Source organism: Microtus pennsylvanicus, chromosome 6 (assembly GCF_037038515.1).
Source record: "Microtus pennsylvanicus isolate mMicPen1 chromosome 6, mMicPen1.hap1, whole genome shotgun sequence".
NCBI lineage: Eukaryota > Metazoa > Chordata > Mammalia > Rodentia > Cricetidae > Microtus > Microtus pennsylvanicus.
Window position 1 is genome coordinate 124,748,544 of NC_134584.1, and position 22,491 is coordinate 124,771,034.

General features: G+C 51.4%; 1 protein-coding gene across 3 annotated transcripts in view; it reads right to left on the bottom strand.

Annotated features, from left to right (window-relative positions):
* Sipa1l2 (signal induced proliferation associated 1 like 2) overlaps positions 1-22,491 on the bottom strand; it is an 89,293-nt gene that overhangs the window by 14,732 nt on the left and 52,070 nt on the right. For all 3 annotated transcript variants that reach the window (XM_075977690.1, XM_075977691.1, XM_075977692.1), the window contains exons 14-17: positions 20,943-21,167; positions 15,283-15,436; positions 11,910-12,129; positions 1,374-1,505 (exon numbers count right to left, since the gene is read on the bottom strand). In XM_075977690.1, the coding sequence (XP_075833805.1) occupies positions 1,374-1,505; positions 11,910-12,129; positions 15,283-15,436; positions 20,943-21,167 (731 nt within the window). The remainder of the gene's footprint in view (positions 1-1,373; positions 1,506-11,909; positions 12,130-15,282; positions 15,437-20,942; positions 21,168-22,491) is intronic.

A 22,491-nucleotide genomic window follows, 5' to 3' on the forward strand; every position in this document is an offset into this window, starting at 1 on the left:
TCTCCTGCTTGTCATTATGACTGCCGATTTAGGACCACCAACCCGGAGGAAACAGTTACACTAACAGTTCACTCCAACAGGCTGGTAAATTCCACTTTAAAAACCCGTTTTCAGATGCACCACCTGCTAGGTATATCAATATGGGAGCTGAAGTCTGATCCAGTAAGACATTTTACCTCACCACCCTTAGCGGCTTCTAACAGCGACATAAACAAGTACATGGACATTATTTAGATGTTTCCAGAGGGAGTGATGTACTAACAGGGACGTAGTGAGGGCATGGTCCCTGTGTACGAGGGTCCTCTCTCAGCTGTCCAGTCTCAGTAATACCCCCCCCCCCCCCAGGCAGACATACATCCAAGGGGCACGAATGCACAGGAGGCCTCTCTAGCAGGTCTGGTCACAGCAGCAGACCTTGGTTTTCTGTGGCCGATGTCACAGGTGGGAGGTAGAGCCACAAGCAACTGAGAGATGTGGGGGCCAAGGGAGGCTCTGAGCCCCAGGGACAGCATACTCTGTTAGGGCTGGAAGGCCTGGCCGCCTCACAGTGGACAGAAGGCAAGGCAACCCTAACAAACAATCCCATATCACTTCATCTGCTGGGAAAGGCACGGACAGAAAGGAAGCCGCAGTGTCGGCCTGCATGCAAAATGTTCTCGTGGGCTAATGTGTTCTCAGAGCGCAACTGACTCCCCACAGCCCACCCACCACCAGACTTAACCGACCCTCCGCAGCCCACCAATCCACAGGCTTAACCGACCCTCCGCAGCCCACGAATCCACAGGTTTAACCAACCCTCCACAGCCCACCAATCCACAGGTTTAACTAACCCACTGACCTACACACTTAACTGACCCATGGGCTTAACTGATCCACCGACCTTCAAGCTTAGAAGAAGCTGAGACCCACATGGGTAGAGGGATTTGCAAGGGGCAACTCATCCTGCCAGAGTCATCCGTGTTGGCACCAAGTGAGCAGGCTACAAACAGTTCCACCCACACAGCAGCTCAGCCTCATGAGGGTGCTCTCCCAGGCCACCTTAGGAGCTAGGCAACCACGCATGCTTTTTACACAGGGCAATGGAGCCAAAGTGGAAAAGGGGCTTGTCTGATCAGGTGGCACTTGGTGCCTGGAGTAGAATTTAGGGTTTGAAACCCCTTGCCTAGCACTATTTCACCAAATGACATGACCACCTCTAGATGCCTCCTTAGATCCATGTCTTCCCCTTAGATCCATGTCAAAGATGGACAAAGCATTCAGCATTTGCCAGATGATCCAATACATAGACACGTGCTCCTAAGCTGCAGTACAGGCCCTGTAGGAGCATGCTTGCTGGGCACACAGAGGGGCCCTGGGTGTGGGTGAATCTTTACCTTCAAACGCTCGTGCAGCATCCACAAGGTGGGACCAATCTAACCCTGTGGCTGTGTCTGGTAGTGGCATCAGGCCAGGATCTGCACGCTTGGACTTATCCGATAAGGACCCGTCGGAGAACCAGAACTCATCTGAGTAGAAACAAAATCAGAGTGTAAGTCAGTTTGTCTCCACCCTGAGCCACAGCATGGGGACCATTGTCCCCAGACTCTGTCAATCCGTTAGTCCGTCCGTCTGAACATGAGTACTATCGTCCTCAAAGAGAGTCAGTCAGAAGGCCAGTCAGTCACAGCATGGGCACCTTCACCCTCACCCTCACAGGGAACCAGCCAGTCAGTCAGAGCATGGGCACCTTCACCCTCAACCTCACAGGGAACCAGCCAGTCAGTCACAGCATGGGCACCTTCACCCTCAACCTCACAGGGAACCAGTCAGTCACAGCATGGGTACCTTCACCCTCAACCTCACAGGGAACCAGTCAGTCAGTCACAGCATGGGCACCTTCACCCTCAACCTCACAGGGAACCAGTCAGTCAGTCAGAGCATGGGCACCTTCACCCTCAACCTCACAGGGAACCAGTCAGTCACAGCATGGGTACCTTCACCCTCAACCTCACAGGGAACCAGTCAGTCAGTCACAGCATGGGCACCTTCACCCTCAACCTCACAGGGAACCAGTCAGTCAGTCAGAGCATGGGCACCTTCACCCTCAACCTCACAGGGAACCAGTCAGTCAGTCAGAGCATGGGCACCTTCACCCTCAACCTCACAGGGAACCAGCCAGTCAGTCAGAGCATGGGCACCTTCACCCTCAACCTCACAGGGAACCAGTCAGTCAGAGCATGGGCACCTTCACCCTCAACCTCACAGGGAACCAGCCAGTCAGTCACAGCATGGGCACCTTCACCCTCAACCTCACAGGGAACCAGTCAGTCAGAGAATGGGCACCTTCACCCTCAACCTCACAGGGAACCAGCCAGTCAGTCACAGCATGGGCACCTTCACCCTCAACCTCACAGGGAACCAGCCAGTCAGTCAGAGCATGAACACCTTCACCCTCACCCTCACAGGGAACCAGCCAGTCAGTCACAGCATGGGCACCTTCACCCTCAACCTCACAGGGAACCAGCCAGTCAGTCACAGCATGGGGACCTTCACCCTCAACCTCACAGGGAACCAGCCAGTCAGTCACAGCATGGGCACCTTCACCCTCAACCTCACAGGGAACCAGTCAGTCAGAGCATGGGCACCTTCACCCTCAACCTCACAGGGAACCAGTCAGTCAGAGCATGGGCACCTTTACCCTCAACCTCACAGGGAACCAGTCAGTCAGTCACAGCATGGGTACCTTCACCCTCAACCTCACAGGGAACCAGTCAGTCAGAGCATGGGCACCTTTACCCTCAACCTCACAGGGAACCAGCCAGTCAGTCACAGCATGGGCACCTTCACCCTCAACCTCACAGGGAACCAGCCAGTCAGAGCATGGGCACCTTCACCCTCAACCTCACAGGGAACCAGCCAGTCAGTCACAGCATGGACACCTTCACCCTCAACCTCACAGGGAACCAGCCAGTCAGTCAGAGCATGGGCACCTTCACCCTCAACCTCACAGGGAACCAGTCAGTCAGTCAGAGCATGGGCACCTTCACCCTCAACCTCACAGGGAACCAGTCAGTCAGTCAGAGCATGGGCACCTTCACCGTCAACCTCACAGGGAACCAGTCAGTCAGTCACAGCATGGACACCTTCACCCTCAACCTCACAGGGAACCAGCCAGTCAGTCAGAGCATGGACACCTTCACCCTCAACCTCACAGGGAACCAGCCAGTCAGTCACAGCATGGGCACCTTCACCCTCAACCTCACAGGGAACCAGTCAGTCAGTCAGAGCATGGGGACCTTCACCCTCAACCTCACAGGGAACCAGTCAGTCAGTCACAGCATGGACACCTTCACCCTCAACCTCACAGGGAACCAGTCAGTCAGTCACAGCATGGGCACCTTCACCCTCAACCTCACAGGGAACCAGTCAGTCAGTCAGAGCATGGGGACCTTCACCCTCAACCTCACAGGGAACCAGTCAGTCAGTCACAGCATGGGCACCTTCACCCTCAACCTCACAGGGAACCAGTCAGTCAGTCAGAGCATGGACACCTTCACCCTCAACCTCACAGGGAACCAGTCAGTCACAGCATGAACACCGTCACCCTCAACCTCACAGGGAACCAGTCAGTCAGTCACAGCATGGACACCTTCACCCTCAACCTCACAGGGAACCAGCCAGTCACAGCATGGGCACCTTCACCCTCAACCTCACAGGGAACCAGTCAGTCACAGCATGAACACCGTCACCCTCAACCTCACAGGGAACCAGCCAGTCACAGCATGGGCACCTTCACCCTCAACCTCACAGGGAACCAGTCAGTCAGTCACAGCATGGGCACCTTCACCCTCAACCTCACAGGGAACCAGCCAGTCAGTCACAGCATGGGCACCTTCACCCTCAACCTCACAGGGAACCAGTCAGTCAGTCAGAGCATGGGCACCTTCACCCTCAACCTCACAGGGAACCAGTCAGTCAGTCACAGCATGGACACCTTCACCCTCAACCTCACAGGGAACCAGTCAGTCAGTGACAGCATGGACACCTTCACCCTCAACCTCACAGGGAACCAGTCAGTCAGTCAGAGCATGGGCACCTTCACCCTCAACCTCACAGGGAACCAGTCAGTCAGTCACAGCATGGGCACCTTCACCCTCAACCTCACAGGGAACCAGTCAGTCAGTGACAGCATGGACACCTTCACCCTCAACCTCACAGGGAACCAGTCAGTCAGTGACAGCATGGACACCTTCACCCTCAACCTCACAGAGAACCAGTCAGTCAGTCACAGCATGGGCACCTTCACCCTCAACCTCACAGGGAACCAGTCAGTCAGTCACAGCATGGACACCTTCACCCTCAACCTCACAGGGAACCAGTCAGTCAGTCACAGCATGGGGACCTTCACCCTCAACCTCACAGGGAACCAGCCAGTCAGTCAGAGCATGGGCACCTTCACCCTCAACCTCACAGGGAACCAGTCAGTCAGAGCATGGGCACCTTCACCCTCAACCTCACAGGGAACCAGTCAGTCAGAGCATGGGCACCTTCACCCTCAACCTCACAGGGAACCAGTCAGTCAGTGACAGCATGGACACCTTCACCCTCAACCTCACAGGGAACCAGCCAGTCAGTCAGAGCATGGACACCTTCACCCTCAACCTCACAGGGAACCAGCCAGTCAGTCACAGCATGGACACCTTCACCCTCAACCTCACAGGGAACCAGTCAGTCAGTCACAGCATGGACACCTTCACCCTCAACCTCACAGGGAACCAGCCAGTCAGTCAGAGCATGGACACCTTCACCCTCAACCTCACAGGGAACCAGCCAGTCACAGCATGGGCACCTTCACCCTCAACCTCACAGGGAACCAGTCAGTCAGTCAGAGCATGGGCACCTTCACCCTCAACCTCACAGGGAACCAGCCAGTCAGTCAGAGCATGGGCACCTTCACCCTCAACCTCACAGGGAACCAGTCAGTCAGTCACAGCATGGACACCTTCACCCTCAACCTCACAGGGAACCAGTCAGTCAGTGACAGCATGGACACCTTCACCCTCAACCTCACAGGGAACCAGTCAGTCAGTCACAGCATGAACACCTTCACCCTCAACCTCACAGGGAACCAGTCAGTCAGTCACAGCATGGACACCGTCACCCTCAACCTCACAGGGAACCAGTCAGTCAGAGCATGGACACCGTCACCCTCAACCTCACAGGGAACCAGTCAGTCAGTCAGAGCATAGGGACTACCACCCTGACAGAGAAATCAGCCAGCCAGTGAGCCGGCTAGCCAGCCAGGCAGGCAGGCAGGCAGAGTGAGCATGTACACTATCACCCTCACAGAGAATCAGTAAGTTGGCTGTCACAGCTTGGATCCCATAGATTCCACACATACATCAATATAAGTACCTAGTCCGCTCAGTTAATCTGTCAACCTATTAGTCACCGTGTACATGTCAGTCACAGCATGAACACCGCTACCCATACAGAGCAGTCAGTTAGTAGGTCACAGTATGGCTACAACCGCTCTTGCCCGCAGTATGAGCACCATACTCCCTGTCTGGAATCAGTCAACCTATCATTCCATCAGTAATTGTCCTCACAGCCAGTCAGTCAGCCAGAGTATCCTCACAGCCAACCAGAGCATCCTCCCAGTCAGCCAGAGCATCCTCCCAGTCAGTCAGAGCATCCTTCCAGTCAGTCAGTCAGTCAGTCAGTCAGTCAGTCAGTCAGCCAGCCAGAGCATCCTCCCAGTCAGCCAGAGCATCCTCCCAGTCAGTCAGTCAGTCAGCCAGCCAGAGCATCCTCCCAGTCAGTCAGAGCATCCTCCCAGTCAGTCAGTCAGTCAGTCAGTCAGTCAGTCAGTCAGCCAGCCAGAGCATCCTCCCAGTCAGCCAGAGCATCCTCCCAGTCAGCCAGAGCATCCTCCCAGTCAGTCAGAGCATCCTCCCAGTCAGTCAGTCAGTCAGTCAGTCAGTCAGTCAGTCAGTCAGTCAGCCAGCCAGAGCATCCTCCCAGTCAGCCAGAGCATCCTCCCAGTCAGCCAGAGCATCCTCCCAGTCAGTCAGAGCATCCTCCCAGTCAGTCAGTCAGTCAGCCAGCCAGAGCATCCTCCCAGTCAGTCAGTCAGTCAGCCAGCCAGAGCATCCTCCCAGTCAGTCAGTCAGTCAGTCAGTCAGTCAGCCAGCCAGAGCATCCTCCCAGTCAGTCAGAGCATCCTCCCAGTCAGTCAGTCAGTCAGCCAGCCAGAGCATCCTCCCAGTCAGTCAGAGCATCCTCCCAGTCAGTCAGTCAGTCAGTCAGTCAGCCAGCCAGAGCATCCTCCCAGTCAGTCAGCCAGAGCATCCTCACAGCCCTCAGTATGAGCACCATCAGTCCCTAGCCCGAGTCTGCTAGTCCATCAGTCCCTGCAGAGGTACCACTGTCCCCACGCCAACAGCACTCCTGATCCTCCTGGGGTCAGAGAGTGGAGAACAAGTCCCCACTCAGTCATGGAGTGATTGCTAGAGTCGCCATAGAGTTGGTTACAGCACAGGGACCTCCATCACCTCTCACAAAGGTTCCTAGGAAGCTGTATAAGACATGTCCTACTAAAATAGGAAACATTAAGCTGCCATTACCCAAAAGAGATGGAGGTTTGGCATAACCAGCCAACACAAGACTGAAGCAAGGGCCACCAGCATGGAGCCCTGAAGAACATCCTCACTCACGCTCTTGCAGAAGCTTTCTGGAGGTACCCAAATCTCACTGACCTGGGATAAGCTCCTGCTTGTTTCCTCAGCTGTCTCCTTTAAAATGTGCCTCAACCTCCACCCCGCCTTGACAGGCTGGTAGCAATCTCTTTCCTGATGACTTACAAAGTCTGAGGAACAAGGTCAGCAAAGCTGAATGGTAGGTAAACATTACAGACATCACAAGGGCCTTTTTTCCGCACCCAAATGTAGTGAGACTACTCCAACTAACGATGAGAAGAAGAAAGGATGGCTCTTCATGACCTATGTGCAGATGCAGCTGTGGGCCCACCTGTCTGACTTCCCAGGACAGCCCTACTGCGGCCACACCAGAAGCCCCCGGGCCCTCCCTCGCTTCCGGGAATGCTGGGCAGTTCTCCTTCTGCAGCGCACGTGAGTTTCCCACCATCCCTTTTCTCCTCAAGCTCTCGCATCAGCTCCTTCAGTGCCCAGGACATTAATAATACTCATTGTTAAGAACTCGTTATGCATCTGAGGACCCGTTCTGAAAGGGCCTGACCGGATGATTTCAAAGCGCCTTTTCTGAACCTGCCCAGAGCGTTGCATGCAGCTGCTTGTGGCTGCATCTGACTAATGAGACCAATCAAAGTAATGACCACCTGGCTGGCTGAACCTGCAATTAAGTTCAGGGGCGTAATTAAGCAAATGCACCTGTGATTTCTGCACCTCCATCCTTCTGGGAAGCTGTGAGGTGCTGGCATCTGGAATGGGACAGGCACCACTTTGCCTGTGTGGTCTTGAAGGACACCCACAGTCTGCTCCCAGTGACAGTGACACCAGTCAGAGAGTGCTGTTTCCAGGCGACCATGCTGCGATGTGGGGATGTCTGCCAACGTGCTCCCTCCCAGTCTCCTCCGAGGGGACACTGTGGCAGCCCCTCCCTGCACACATCAGCAGTCCCTGCCTGCACTGTGCCATTGTCAAGTGCGAAGGCAGCAGCAAAGGCTGGAGCACGGGCTGGGAGAGATAACACTTAAGACTGTTGGGTCCTTTCCCCCAGGCCTTCTCTGCGGTACGCTGCAGGGGCCACTGGGTAGAGCTGGGAAGAAGACTGTGGCCGGTGTTGTTAGACTAACTGGAACAGTGGCTGGCTGGCACGATAAAGGAGGGGATGGAGGCCCATGGGAGAAGGAAAGGGACAGTGGCTGGTTTTAATTGAGAAGGTGGGGTGAGAGTTAACACCCTCCTGTGGAAATATCACTCCCCCAATTACTCAAGGAACCAACCACCTGGCAGTCTAGGGCTAAGAAATTCAAGTTCTGTTTCTAAGGCAAGGTACAAATTAAGAATCTCGGTGCTGAGGGGCAGATGATGCGAGTGACTGGGTGTGCAGACAGGTGCGGCTCAGTCAGCTCTGGAGTCTGCTCACAGGAGAGCACATGTGCAGTCACCACTGAGTGGCCCTGGGGTCTCAGGAAGTGACCTGCATAACCTGTTCAGTGTCACGGCCCCTTCTGTGGTGGGAGGAGAGGAGATTGCATGAGACGTCCCCTCAGGCTGGGGCCCCCAGTGCTGTCTTTACAGAATGGCTGCTCCATCACATCTTGAGAGCAGGCCAGTCGGGACACGGCTGGGGCTCAGCGCTCGGGCTGTCACTAGGAGACAGATACACACTGGGATTCCAGAACCTTCTAAAAAGGCCAGGCTAGATGACGTGCTGTGAGACAGAGTCCTGTCTAAGGAGGTGACCCTTGCTTGAGTCCCGAGAGACAGGGGGAGCTGGCAGACACCTGGCACGGGACTGGCTTAAAAGCTTGGGATGAATGTGGGGAGATTTGAACCTCAGCCTGACGACCTGAGCAGGGAGAGCCGCAGGCTATGCCTGTTTCTCAGACGACCCAGGTGCTGCATGTGCCTTTTCCAATACTCAAAATCAGGTGCACTTGACATCTTTTCCTTCTACTAGGCGGGAATGAGGTCATTAAGAACAAGAGAAGCCCCTTTCAAATTCTTTACATCCAAAGATGCAAACCTGTCTCGTCTTTACTGACACAGACACATCACTGGGCTCTACACCGGGAAGCCAGCAAGCACAGCCACCATGTCGGAGGACAGTGGAACCAGAGCTGGTGGATAAGCACTGCCCGTGGTCTGGTGGGTTTGGCTATGGTGGGAAGGAGGAGGCCTGTGATATTACACTCAGTATGTGCTCTGTTCTCCAGGTTTGATGATTTCTAGAAAAGACTTCTTTGCCATAGCTACCCAAAGCCATCCTTTCAAATCCAACTCTTCAAAGTCTTGGGGGCACCTCAGAAGATTCAGAAAGTGACCAGCTAGGTGACAGTACTGACTAGCTCCTGGCTGCCGGTCCCTGGGCACAGCGGTAGCGCCTATGGCAGCACATGACTGATTCCCAGAATAGCATCTGGCTCCTCACAGAGCCAAGAAGGCTGTGCTATGTAACACTCGGGTCAGATAAGATGATGCACGCAGGGAAGAGGGGAATGCAAGACTGTAACAGGAGTACTTCCTGGGCCAAGGAGGTGAGGAACAGAAGGGGTGTGTTGGCCTGAATGCATTTCTGGGTACAGGTGGACAATGTTCAGCTTCACCTGGACAGAGTCATGCAATTTCTCTGCTTGACTGCATGAGGACCTAGATTTTAGGGGTGGCTCGTGTCTAGGCCCTGTTGTCCACCCAACATGCTAATCTTTAGCCCTAGACACCAAACTCGTGATCCCTAATATCACTCCACCATCCTGACCCTGTCTGGCGTCACTGGCATTATTATAAATGCTGAGGGGCCACCCCGACAGCATCGACTAGATGGCTCTTGAGTGTGAGCTTTATAGATGACAATGCTGTGTCCTGATGTCAAAAGGTTGGATCAGTCTGACAAAAAGACCTACCCACGCTAGAAGACATGACATGGACATCCCAAGTCTTCCTGTGCACAGTGTTTATGTTTTTCTGAGAATCTAAATGGTTCTCTCAGGCATGTGGTCCTTGGTGTTCACCACTGGAGACCTGCTTCTGGGGATGAGGGTTCATGCTACAGCAATTCAGAATGCTGCCACATTCTCAGAGGGCTGTGTCCCTTTGGGGGGGGGTCTGTGTAACAACCAGGAAGGCACTGGATAAATGGATTCTGAGGGGACAGATGCAAACTGTCACACAGATATTGGAGGTAGTCACGGACCAGGAACTAGCATCCTCCAACTGAATCATGGGCAGCCAGAAGGGAATCAGAGGCGTTTGGGGAAGATAAGTCACTACACAATATTGTAAAGTTTCTTATTCACATCCAATTACACATTACAGGTTTGCACGTCTATCCCAGAACAGAGTTCTGAGCAGCTGAAGGCTCGAGGAGACACGTTATCAAACAAGGATGTTTTATGAGAGTACACCTAATAGCAAGGGCACCTCAAGAAGGGACAAGGACCTGGCACATCTTGCTTCTTCCCTCATTCTGCCTTGAAAGGATTCAAAGAAAGCATGAACACCTGTCATTCAGAGAGGGAAAAGCACAGAACTTCAACTGTTAATGCTAAGAAGGAGGCCAGCATGAAAGGCTACATATTCCGGCTTCAGGTTGTTACAGGACCACAGAAATAGCAGAGAAGCCATGCTTGCTATAGACAGGCAGGTAGGAGGGAAACTGAAGAACTGGGCTTTTGAAGGCTGTGAAGCAGATCTGGACAATGCTGTGAGGACGGAAATGTGTACTGACCCCATACAGAGCATGTGCAGAATGGACACTAAGCCAGAACTATGGCCTGGCTGACAGCGATGTGTCAGTGGGTTCTACAGTAACCAAGGTGCCATGCAGCTGGTGGTGGGGTGCGGGAATGGGATGGGAACTACAGTATTCTCTGCTCATCCTGGGAACCTAAAACGTGTCTAAGAAGTGAGGTGTTTATTATTATTATTAATTATTATTATTCATTTAAAGAAATTGAAGCTGAAAACTGCATTTCTCATGGGGAAAAAAAAGAGAAGGGCTGAATGGAAAAAATCCAGCAACACAGACCACTTATAGTGTGGGAAATAGAAAAAAGTAAACAAGTGCATAAACCAGAACTTCAGTGGCTGCACAAAAGCGTTGAGAGACACTTACTAGGTCATCCTGAGCTACACGAGGCCCTGTCTCAAAAGGGGATGTGTGGCTATGACAGTTAGAGGACCATGGGCAAACACTATAAATGTGTGTCCTGCTATTGAGAAACTCGGGGGATTTATACCAGGCAGATACCATGCTCCTAAAGAGATACAGTAAGCACTGCCCAAGATGAGGTCCTCCTCAAGCTTGTTAAATATTACTAAGAAGCCTTTTGTCAGATAACTTGGGATGCTTATATACAATGCAGAAGTTAAACTGGTTCTAAAGATGGTTCTTTTTATGATGAAATTTTAAAAAACAACCTTAATATTAATTTATAATTAAACTGTTATCTTTTCTGCACAATAAGAATGGGGGCAGGGCGCAGAAATTAGCATTAAAAAAGTATCAAAACCTAACACACACATTGGGACTAGGGAGGCGGCTCTGCAAACATGAGGACCTGAGTTCGGATTTCCAGCACCCAGGTAAAGGCCATGCACGCTGATGTACGCTCATAGCTGTAGTGCCAGCAAAGGACACAGCAGATCCCAGGGCTCGCTGGGCAGCCAGGAGAGCTGAAATGGCAAAGTCTGGGTTCAGTAAGAGACCCCGCCTCTACAGATGTACATCCCTATACACGCATGCACGCGCTCACACACACACACACACACACACACACGATACTAAAGATTATAGTTTTAAGATTTGATTTGGCAATCATCAGTTTGACTTGTGACCAGGGCACAGGGAAAAAGAGATGACATGCAGAGGGTGGGAAAGTCGGAGCTGGGTCTCCTAACACCCGACCCAGGACCATGAGACGGGAGGGCTGAATGCTTGGCACAACCTGAAAACTCACCCCATGCCACTGTGTTTTTTGCAAAAGTTAGACATTATACATCACTTTCTTCGGAGATAGAGTAAAAACAGTATTTGATAATAACGTCTAACGTAAACCACCTTGCAGTTTTGTTATTTAAAAATGACTTAAAAGACAAAGAAAACAGTGCCGAATAACTGATATCTAATTCCGCATGTGCACTGGGATATCTGACTTGAAGAGTGTATGTACCCCAGGTGTCCCATGCGCCCACCCAGGCAGCCAGGGTGGCCTGGCCTCCACTTACTCCGTAGGCTCCCCATGCTGGGCGCAGGGTGGGTCCTCGGGGGCAGCGTGCTGTGGTAGGGTGGAGTGGTGCTGAACAGAATGTCGTTGGGCAGGGCCTGGTCCAGGATGGAGCTTCGAGAACTGGCAAAGGAAGAGCCCCTCCGGTTGCTGCATACGCTCTCATCAGACAGTGTCCGGTACAGTGACCTCCGTGGAGACAGGTTCCCATAGAAGGAAAACTAGGGGTTCAACAAGGCAGGGGGCATTAGCAACCTGAAGGTGTCAGGAGCAGTGTGCATACATATAATCTCCCCGAAAGTGGGTTCAACAAGGCAGGGGGCATTAGCAATCTGAAGGTGTCAGGAGCAGTGTGCACACATATAATCTCCCCGCAAGTGGGACACTGACAAGGGCATTGCTGAGAGTTCAAGGCCAGACTGGGTTACATGGCAAGTACAATCAATTCTAGGCTACCATCCTAAAACTGTCTCAAAACCAAATAAAACACCCAAGGTAAACATGCAGTTTGAACTGTTTGACTGCGCTATGGGAGCGCCATCCGCGAATCTTCTATTAGTCCAGGAAAGCCAAGCATGTGCCTAGATGTCAGCGCTCCCGCCTCTGACATTCTGTGAAATACCTGGACAGATTAGACGTGCATGGCTGTACTAATTCTGAAATGTTGAATGGAACTGTGGAGAGGCGAGAGCTCCTGGAAACACACAAGCCGCCATTTCAGACAACTGATAGCCACAAAAGCACACACCGTGGCTTAATGGTAATCGGAAATTACTACATTTTAATATCAGGCAATTGACATGACGGTCACCTGAGTCTCAATAGCAAAACTAATTCTGAACACGGACATCTTCTGAGCCATATAAATGGGCTCAAGGAAAGCAGTTTAAATCCAGTAAATTCAGCCATCCACTTAAAAATGACCACTTACAAAGTCTGTGCTATAATTGTTGGAAACCGAATTACAACCAATGGAACAAAGCTATTGCAAGGGTCGGCTTTGCCAACTGACAAAATCTAGAATCACCTGGGAAGAGTGTCTCAAATGTCCACTTTGGGTTACTGGTGGGAATGTGTATGGGATGGCCCAGCCCTCTGTGGGCGGCACCATTCCCTCGGCATGGGCTCCTGGACGGTATGCAGTCGAGTGGAGAAGCTGAGCTGAGCACAAGCAAGCACATATGCACCCCTTCTCTCTGCTCTTGTCTGTAGATGTGATATGATCAGCTAGCTGTCTGAAGCTCCTGCCTTGACTATACACATTTATAGACTGTAATCTGAAATTGTAAGATGAAATAAATCTTTTTTTCTTCTCAGTTGCTTTTTTGAAAAACAAAACAACTGCATGAGAAATGAACCTAGGAAGCCAACTCTAAGGAAAGCACTGACGTCACTGTGTCAAATCTCAGGCACAGAAAAACAAATCCAAACAAGAGAAGCAAGGACTCATGAATCGCCACCCCCTTTGGCATTCTGAACCATTTTCCTCTCGTGTAAATGCCGTTTCTAGAACACTCATTTCTGATACATACAGAGGTGGATGTGGCAAGAAGCCTAGGAGTCTTTCCATTGCCAGTGTTCTACTCGCTCTGTCTGGCCTCTCTGGCGAAAAAGCAACTGGCATGTGTGTGAGCTGCAAAGCTCACATGTACTGGGAAAAGGAAGTGATTTGTCTTTGAAGCAAACACACACATGGAGTATGAGTTCATCACTCTGAGACGCTGCACGCTGTAGGCCCTTGAACCCAAGAAAACGCAGGCCCCTAATTGGATCTGATACAAGCTGGAAGAAAAAGGCTCACCGTGAGGCCTCTTGTGAGATTCCCTTTTCATACCCCAGCGAGTTCTGTAGAGCTGAGAGTAGGTGCTTAGATGAAAGTGGATGGGGACGGGGAGGAGGGGGGTAGTGCCCGATGGTGCTGCTCTGGGAACACAAGCCAGTTCACGGTGTGCTGTTCACAAACGGAACCCAGCACACAGCTGGCTGCTCACTGCCATTCCAGGCAACAGCCCACTCTCCCACTTAAACCAAAGAAGCTTAGATGACAAGTGAGAGAGGGGTCTGTTCTGGTACCAAATATTAGGGCACGCGTCACATTCCATCCCCGGAGTCTCAGGGTCTAGCAAACAGAAGCGACTGGCTAACGTTATTTAGGATCTTTTAATACTTTGCAATACTTTATAGAATTGTTTTGTTGTATTCATTTATTTATGGTGTGTGGGGCACATGTATGTCACGGTACATAGATGGAGGTCAGAGGGTAACTTGGGGGCATCCACTCTTTCCTTTATCATATGAGCCCAAGCTTCAGAACTTGGATCATCAGGCTCAGCAGCAAGCACCTTTAGCTGCTAAGACATCTTGGTAGCTCCTATTTTGCATCATTTTAAAAAGTGGCTTACAAGACACACACACACACACACACACACACACACACACACACACACAGAGAGAGAGAGAGAGAGAGAGACAGAGAGAGAGAGAGAGAGAGAGAGAGAGAGAACACTTGGGGAGAGCAAAGCAAAAAGTGGTGAATTCCTCTCTTGAGAAGGTGCCGCTGAGCGTGAGGATGGGACAGTACTGTCTCTCTGAGCTCTGCAGCTCTGTAAGGCAGAACACAAGGTTACACAGTGGGACTGTGACTAGCTCCCATTCACTTCTGGAACGGGCAGCCTCCCAGGAAGACCTGGGCAGGGTACAGGCTGGAGGGTCTGGGTGAGTTAAGTGTGAACTTCACTGGCTGAGGTCTGATTGCCCGTCATGTCTAGGCGCTGTGCTAGGCTCCTATGTGTCAATCTAGCAGAGCCCTGAGCCTGGAAGACAGTCATCATCACACTCTTTCAGCACATCAGCATACAAAGGGCACTTGCATAAGCTCACATAACAAACAGGTCACAATTGGAGCTAAGACCTTAGTGGAGCCTACCTGGTGTGCAGAGCACCTTCAAGACTACAAAGCTCCCACCCTTCCTCCCCAGGTCTGCTTGCCCTCTGAAGGACTTGCCGAGTGGAGCTGCAGCTCCTGCCTAGAATGTGCAAGGTCCTAGAGTTCCAACCTCAGTACTAAAACACAGAGCAAAACCCAAACCAAGCTGGGGCAGTGGTGGTGCACACCTTTAATCTCTGCACCCAGGAGGCAGAGGCAGGCAGATCTCTATGAGTTCTAGGCCAGCCTGATCTACACAGCAAGTTCCAGTACAGCCAGGGCTACACAGAAAAACACTGTCTTGGGGGGAAAAAAAAGGCCCAAACTGTGGCAGTGGCAATGGCCACTCTGTCTTGGACGGTTGGTGGGACCACAGGAAGCACCCCACAGTTGCTTCAGACTGACTGTAAGTGCTCCTGGTGACTGCAAGGCCCTCACGATCACTCACCTTCCGTCTTCCCTCCTCCACTAAGGGACTGTCGGGAAGCATCAACTTCAGAAAGTCATCTTTGGACAGGACGTGTTGAGCTTCTGGAACAGAGTCTCCCACCGCTGCTGGATGCTGAGTGGCTGCGGACATGATGTCCATCTCGCCATATATCCTGATGGAATAAACCAGAACATAGTTCAGAGGAGTGGTGGCCTACTACAAGACACCCTTGATGGTCAGATGAAGGTCCAGAAAACATCTGTAAAGGCTGAGAGAGAGTCCAGCAGGAGGACCTGAGTTCAGTCTCCCAGAATCCAGATGAGAGGGGGAAAGGCAGGTATGGCAGTGTGCTTGGCACTGGGGCAGCAGAGACAAGTAGATCCAGAGGCTCACTGGGCAGTCTGTCTAGACTAATTAGCAAGTTCCAGACCAGTGACAGGCACTGTCTCAAAAATCACAGTGGGGCTGGGTGGTAGTAGCACATATCATTAATCCCAGCATTTGGGAGGCAGAGGCAGGTGGATCTCTGCGAGAGTTCGAGGCCAGCCTGGGCTACAGAGCAAGTGCTGGGACAGCCAGGACTGTTCTACAGAGAAATCACCTTGACAAACAAATAAACAAACAATCACAGAGTCTGAGCCACATTGGGCCAAGGTTATTGGTACGTGTACACACACACACACACACACACACACACACACACACACACACACACACTCTTTCTCTCTCTGGAAGCCCACAGTTCTCAGTTCTGGAAATTCACTGTGTGCACAAGTGTGTGCGCCTTCCCTACACCACCCCGCTTCTGTGAAATGAGCTTAAAAATAGTTAAGATTTTTTTAATAATTCACAGACAACTCAGATCCCCAAAACTCGGGATGAAAACACTGTCAACTTTAGAAGAAGGCCGCACGTCCCTTCTAAACTGTGTCGGAAAGTAGCTCCCATAATCATCAGAGACATTAGGCACTGCAGCGACATGCAGCTCCCTGGGGTTGAGCAGCAGGACCCCACGGCTGCCAGGGAAGAGAGAAGGCTGCCCCAGGTGGCCTCAGGTTTAAGATAAATTGGCTGAGGCATGAGCCAAGCAGGTTTCATTACTGGTGACTTCACATACGCTGTTTGGATAAATAAAGCCACTGTCTCTCTTAATTACAAGGATATGAAAATGGATGTATAAGCCACAAAAGCCTGCCATGTTGAATTACTGTGCCCAGGTCCTTTCCCGGAGAGACTGGGGAGTTACTCTGGCAAGGTTTGTGGTCAAAACATGATCTGAGCAGCCAGACACTCCAGGGTAATCAGGCTGGATGATCTGTGCTACACAACTGTGAACACGAGGCTCAGGGACTGGCTGCCCGCAGTGGAGGGCCACCGAGGTGACCCCGAGTCACTGCGGCACTCCTGTGTCTGCTTCAGTGAAGTGCTACCTCATCACAGTGACGGCTCACAGGGAGTGAGAATAGGAAACAGACCAGGGCCTGTCCACAGTGACTAGGCCTGACGGGAAACTCTCTACCTTAAATCCAGGTGATGCTGACTGTGTGAGCAGACAGCTGGGACAGTGGCTCTCCAGACCTTCCAGACATGACTGGAAAGGGACAGGCTTGTGTTAGATAGGGCATGAGAAGGGGGCCACCAGAACTCCAAAACCTTGGGGACTTTTGTAGATGAGTCTTCTAGGGAGAGAGCCACACATGGCTTTTAGGAATGGCATGTACAAGAAGTACTTGACATCAGGGCTGGGAAGTGCTCTACATCATCAGGCCCTGTCTGATTTAGGGGAGACAGAAAAACCTCTCGGTTTCATCAACAGCCACAGTGTGGACGAAGCCAAACCACGATCGTGCAGCTTACAGGGGCGCTTCTAGCTCCCGTGGGGTAAGAATCACCAGCACTCTCTGCTAAACTAATTCTGGGGAAATGTCTTCAGTGATGTGCTGGAAATATGTTCCCAGGTTTATTCTGTGCTGGTCACTGTGACTAACAGGGGCCCTGGATGACCCCTAGCCTGAATGTACAGACATACACGCATGAGGGAGTTCACAGAGAGTGCAGAGAAGAGCCCGCCATGGTGGAGCTGGCCGTGCTCAGAGGCTCCGAAGGCTGACTGGCAGGAAGCAGGGATACTCAGAGGTACCAGGCACAACTGTTCCTCCACTTATGCTATTTTAAAATACAGGATACTGTGAGCAAACCATCACAGAAGGCTCTATTGCACAATTTTAAAGGAATTGGCGATCTTTCTTCGTCCTTCCTTCCCTTTCTTTCTGGTGGTGTATGCATGTCTATGCTTTTGTGTGCGTGAAGGTTTAGGTCAGAGGTTGAAGTTGAGATGTCTTTTTCTGTAGCTCCTGGTAGTGATATTTCATTTGCATTTTAATAAATAGTTCTTGCCTGAAATTCAGAGAGTAAGACAGTCATACTGGTTAGCCATACAGAGTAGGCAGTGGTGGCAGACACCTTTAATCCCAGTAGCCACACTAGTTTGCCATAGAAGCCAGGCAGTAGTGGTGCACACCTTTTATCCCAGCTCTAGAGAGGAATATAAGACAGGAGGAGGCAGCTCTCACATACAATCTCATTCTGAGATTCCTGGAGGCAGGATCACCATTTCAGACGGAGGTAGCAGTAAGAGCCAGTGGCTGGCTGTTTTGCTTTTCTGACCTTCAGGTTGAACCCCAATTTCTGTCTCTGGGTTTTTATTAATCGTGCTACAACTCCCCATCTTAGTTTTGAGACAGGGTCTCTTGCTGGACCTGAAGCTCACTGTTTTGGCTAGGCTGGCTGGCAAGGGACCCCTGGGTAACACCTGTTTGCACCTGGGGTTCCAGGTGCTATCAACCACCGTTTACCATTTACATAAGGGTACTGCCAGTGCTGAATTCACAGAGGTGCTAGCCTCATGGCTGTCCGGCAGCTTCCTGAATAGCTCTTCCAGTAACTTGGTAGGTGGTACCCTGACAGGACTCAAAAGCCAGCCTTGCAGTCCTGAATGGATGTCTTTCCTTAGAACCTACTGGACGTGCCTTCAACAGTTATGGCTGATGTGTGCACACACGTGGGGGCGAGAGTCCTACACTGACACAATGCCTGACATGTCTACTCTGGGGGCAGAATGAATGACTTCCACAGGCCTTCCCTGTAACACAGGCCTGAGCATACCCATGGGATCAGGACGACTTCTGAGGTGAGGGGCCCCATCCAGCATGTGTGGAGTTGTACCCTACCCTCAACACTCCCGCATCACCCCTTTCCCTTGATGTCAGTGTGGCCCACTCATAAGCACACACAGAGCCTGGGCCCCACCCACTGGGGTTCCAACAGTGCTTTCTGGAATTTACAAAAGGCTTGAGATGCGGTTCATGAAGTACCCAGCAGACAGAACACCCATGCATGGCAGAACACCCATTTGTCTCCATAAGATCAGCAGTCACGTGAAAGGCACAGGACAAAGGGCCTTCTTAAACATTTTGCAAGAAATTGACATGATTCTCTATATTCCGAGATTCCAGGGACAATTTCAGCACTAACACAAGGGTCACCTTAGAAGCTAGAAATGGGATAGCTAGGTTTACTACGGGTCATTTTACCAGTCACCAGGGCTAGTTCACAAACATCTCTTAATTCTGAAGTGCACCCTTTAAGAGTCCCTGCACCTCCCATAAACCGTGCATTCACGGCACACCCAGCCCACACCTACACCATGGCAAACTCACACAGCGGAGCACAGGATTCAGACCTTAGGACACACAGTTTCTTAGGCTTCTTGGATCATCCAAACCTTCAGTTTTTCCTGCTTTCACACACAGAGACTATCCCCCCACCTGCCCATCAAAGCTCGAGAGTCCTACAAAACAATCAGGCAAGTGCTTTCACTTGTGTGTTCTCTGACTGTGGAATTCATGCTGCCCTTGGCCTTGAGATACCATACAGTCTGTGCCTACACCACTGCTAGCTGTTACCATGACTCCACTGCACACAGATTTTTGGATATGGAATCAAAGACAGCAGAGTTTTACATTTTTTTGTTTTAACTTATAAAAGTCAAGGGCTGGAGAGACGGCTCATCAGGCAGAGGGCTGGCCGTCTCAACGTGCAAGCCAGCCGATCTGAGTTCAATCCCAGAAGCCCTTATGGCGGATGGAGAGAACCAACTCTACAGAGCTGTCCTCTGACCTCTAGACTCATGCTATGGCACCACTCCACACCATCATCACTACAGTAATAACAAAACCAAGACTTTAGAGAGAGAAACATGGATGCCAACACTTACAGAGCTCAAAACAGAAGCCGGGAGACGGAGAAGGCTCAGTGGGTAAATGCTTGCCTTGTAGGCACAGGGACTTGAACTCCATCCCCAGCACGGGGCGTGGGGGGGGGGGAGCTGAACATGTTGATCTGAACTTGGAATCCCACTGCTGGGGAAGTGGAGACAGGAGGATTGCTGGGCGCTAGGGCTCAAGGGCTGGCCAGCCTCCACCTACTTGGTAAGCTCCAGGCCAACGAGAGGCCCTACTGTTCGTTTGTATTTTTTTTTAAAACCTCTTTTAATTCTTTACTCTTTTAGGGGCCCACCACCCAGCTCCCAAATAAATCATACAGAGTCAATGCCGATGTGAGCTTGGCTTGTTTCTAGCCAGCTTTTCTTATCTTATCCCCGTCACCTCTGCCTCTGGGCCTTTTCCTTTCCTTACTTTCACTCTGCTCTCTGGCTGGCTGGTGGCTGGCCCCAGTGTCCTCCTCTCCTTTCCTGCTCCTTCCTCTCTCTTGCTCTTTTCTAAGATTTCTCCTCCTATGTAAGCTCTCTGCCTGCCAGCCCCGCCTATCCTTGCTCCTGCCTCACTATTGGCCATGCAGCCTTTTATTAGACCATCTGGTCCTTTAGACAGGCAAAGAATCACAGCTTCACAGAGTTAAAGAAATGCAGCATAAACAAAAGTAACACCTCAACATAATTTTCTACAACACCCTATCTCAAAGAAGGTAGACAGAGCCTGAAGAACATCCCGGACGCTGTCCTCTGGGTTTCGCCTGACTGTACAAACTTGCACACGCTTAGGCTGTGCTGGCTAGCTTTGTGTCAACCTGACACAAGCTACAGTTATCTAAGAAGAGGGAGCCTCGACTGAGAAAATGTCTCCACAAGATCAGGATAAAGGCAAGCCTGCAGGCCATTTTCTTAATTAGTGACAGAGACAGGGAGGGCCCAGTCCACTGTGGATGGTGCCAACCTTGGGCTGGTTGGTGGTACTGGGTTCTATACGAAAGCAGGCTGAGGAAGCCATGAGAACCAGTAAGCAGTGCTCTTCCATGGCCTCTATATCAGCTGCTTGAGTTCCTGTTCCAACTTCCTTCAGCGACAGACTGCAGCACGGAAGTGTAAAGCCAAATAAACCCTTTCGTCCCCAGTTTGCTTTTGGTCATGGTGTTTTATCAGCAACAGTAACCTTAACTAGGACACACACACACACACACAAGCACACACATGCACACGCACACATACACATGCGCACACACACGCGCACACACACACATACACATGCGCACACACACACATACACACACACAGAGTTTGAAACAAACATTTCTTGGCTGCCTGTTTCTAGAAAAAGCACTTCCTATGGGAGGAAAGGAGAAAGTGAACATGGCTGCCCACGTAACAGGAAGCCACTTACCTAGGGCAATCAGTCACTTCGGGTTCTTCAGGAGGAGGGCTGCCTTCTGACTTTTTCCAGCCAATGACATATTTGTTCGCTGCCCCTTGTCTATGGTAAGGCTTCACCACGGCCCCGGGCACCTGCTGACCACCACCGTGAGAAACGATGTAGACCTTGGAGCTGTCCAGAGAGCCAGTGCTTTTGGAACAGTGGGCAGAGGGGCTTCCTGAATGGTGAGAGCCACTGTGGAGGAAGACAAAGGCGGTAACACTGTCACACACAGCAGCGATGTGGTCAGAGCTGGCCACTGGGCTGGGAGGGCAGGGTGACCTCTCGCCACAGCTTGCTGGGTGGAAGCCCCCTGTACAGCGGCTCCCACAGTCACATGTGGGCTCTCTTGTGGCAAGATCAATGAGACACACAGCTGGAGGGAACTGAGCTGCAGCACCAGGCAGGCAGGTGGCAGGGCCACTCGGCGCCTGAAATTCCACCTCAGTTACCCAGGCCTCAGTCTCACTGCAGGTAGAAAACCCAAGGTGGCTAAGGGGCTTCAGCCCAACTCCTCATGGATTCTTTAATCCGCTAACCTATCCAATTATAGATGAGGAATTTGAGAGTCCCCTCGAGCACCTCTTCTCTATGAAAGGAGTAAGCACTGAAGGCAATGCCCCAGGAAACCCCATTGCTGCCATACGGACTCCACAAGTCCCCGAGAGCATCCTGACTCCTGATACCAGGTTTCTTACAAGTGTCCTGAGCTTCGAAAAGATGCTACAGGGCAGCAAGACCCCAGCAAAGCTTTTACAGGATGGTCGCATTTTATCCGACCCTGAGAAGACGGTGGGAGTCATCTCGGAAGTCGAGCTCACCCGATCCCTGAATACGATGTTACCCAGCACTGAACTTACTTCACTAAACAAAATTGGTAAAAATAAATAAATAAATAAATAAAAATAAAAAATAAAAAAAAGCAGCAAGACTGTCTGCTTGGCCCACAACCTCCTTACCCTCTGTTCCCTCTACCCTGTCTTGTTGACTAGATCTGGGATCCTGGGGTGACTGCTGTGTCTGAGGGCACGACAAGGACCCACTCTGAATGTGGCAGCACCATCCCACAGACCGGGTCCTGGACTCAATACAAAGGAGCGAGCTGAGAACCAGCATTTATCCACGTCCCGACTGCAGAAGCCATGCGACAGCTGCCCTGCTCTCCTGTCACAATGCCCTCCCACCAGGATGGACTGCATCCCCCAAGCCATGAGCCAAAATGAACGCCTTTCCTTATGCTGCCTTTGCCATGGATTTTATCATAGCAATGAGTGAGAAGCTAGCTGGGACAGGGGCTTCTCAGGGAGGCCTGCTTCTGAATACACTAGAAAGAGCCTTCTCGCCCAGGAACATCAAGGAGCAAGGCCCGTGGGTGGCAATCAGTGAGGAAAATACTCACGGTGTGAAGGCGTCACATGGGGGCTAAAGATAGGAATTCTAGTGTCAGGCAATGTCACTTGGCCAAGCAGAACCTCAACAGTTCAAGACATTTCAGTTACACGAGGCAAAATGACATAAC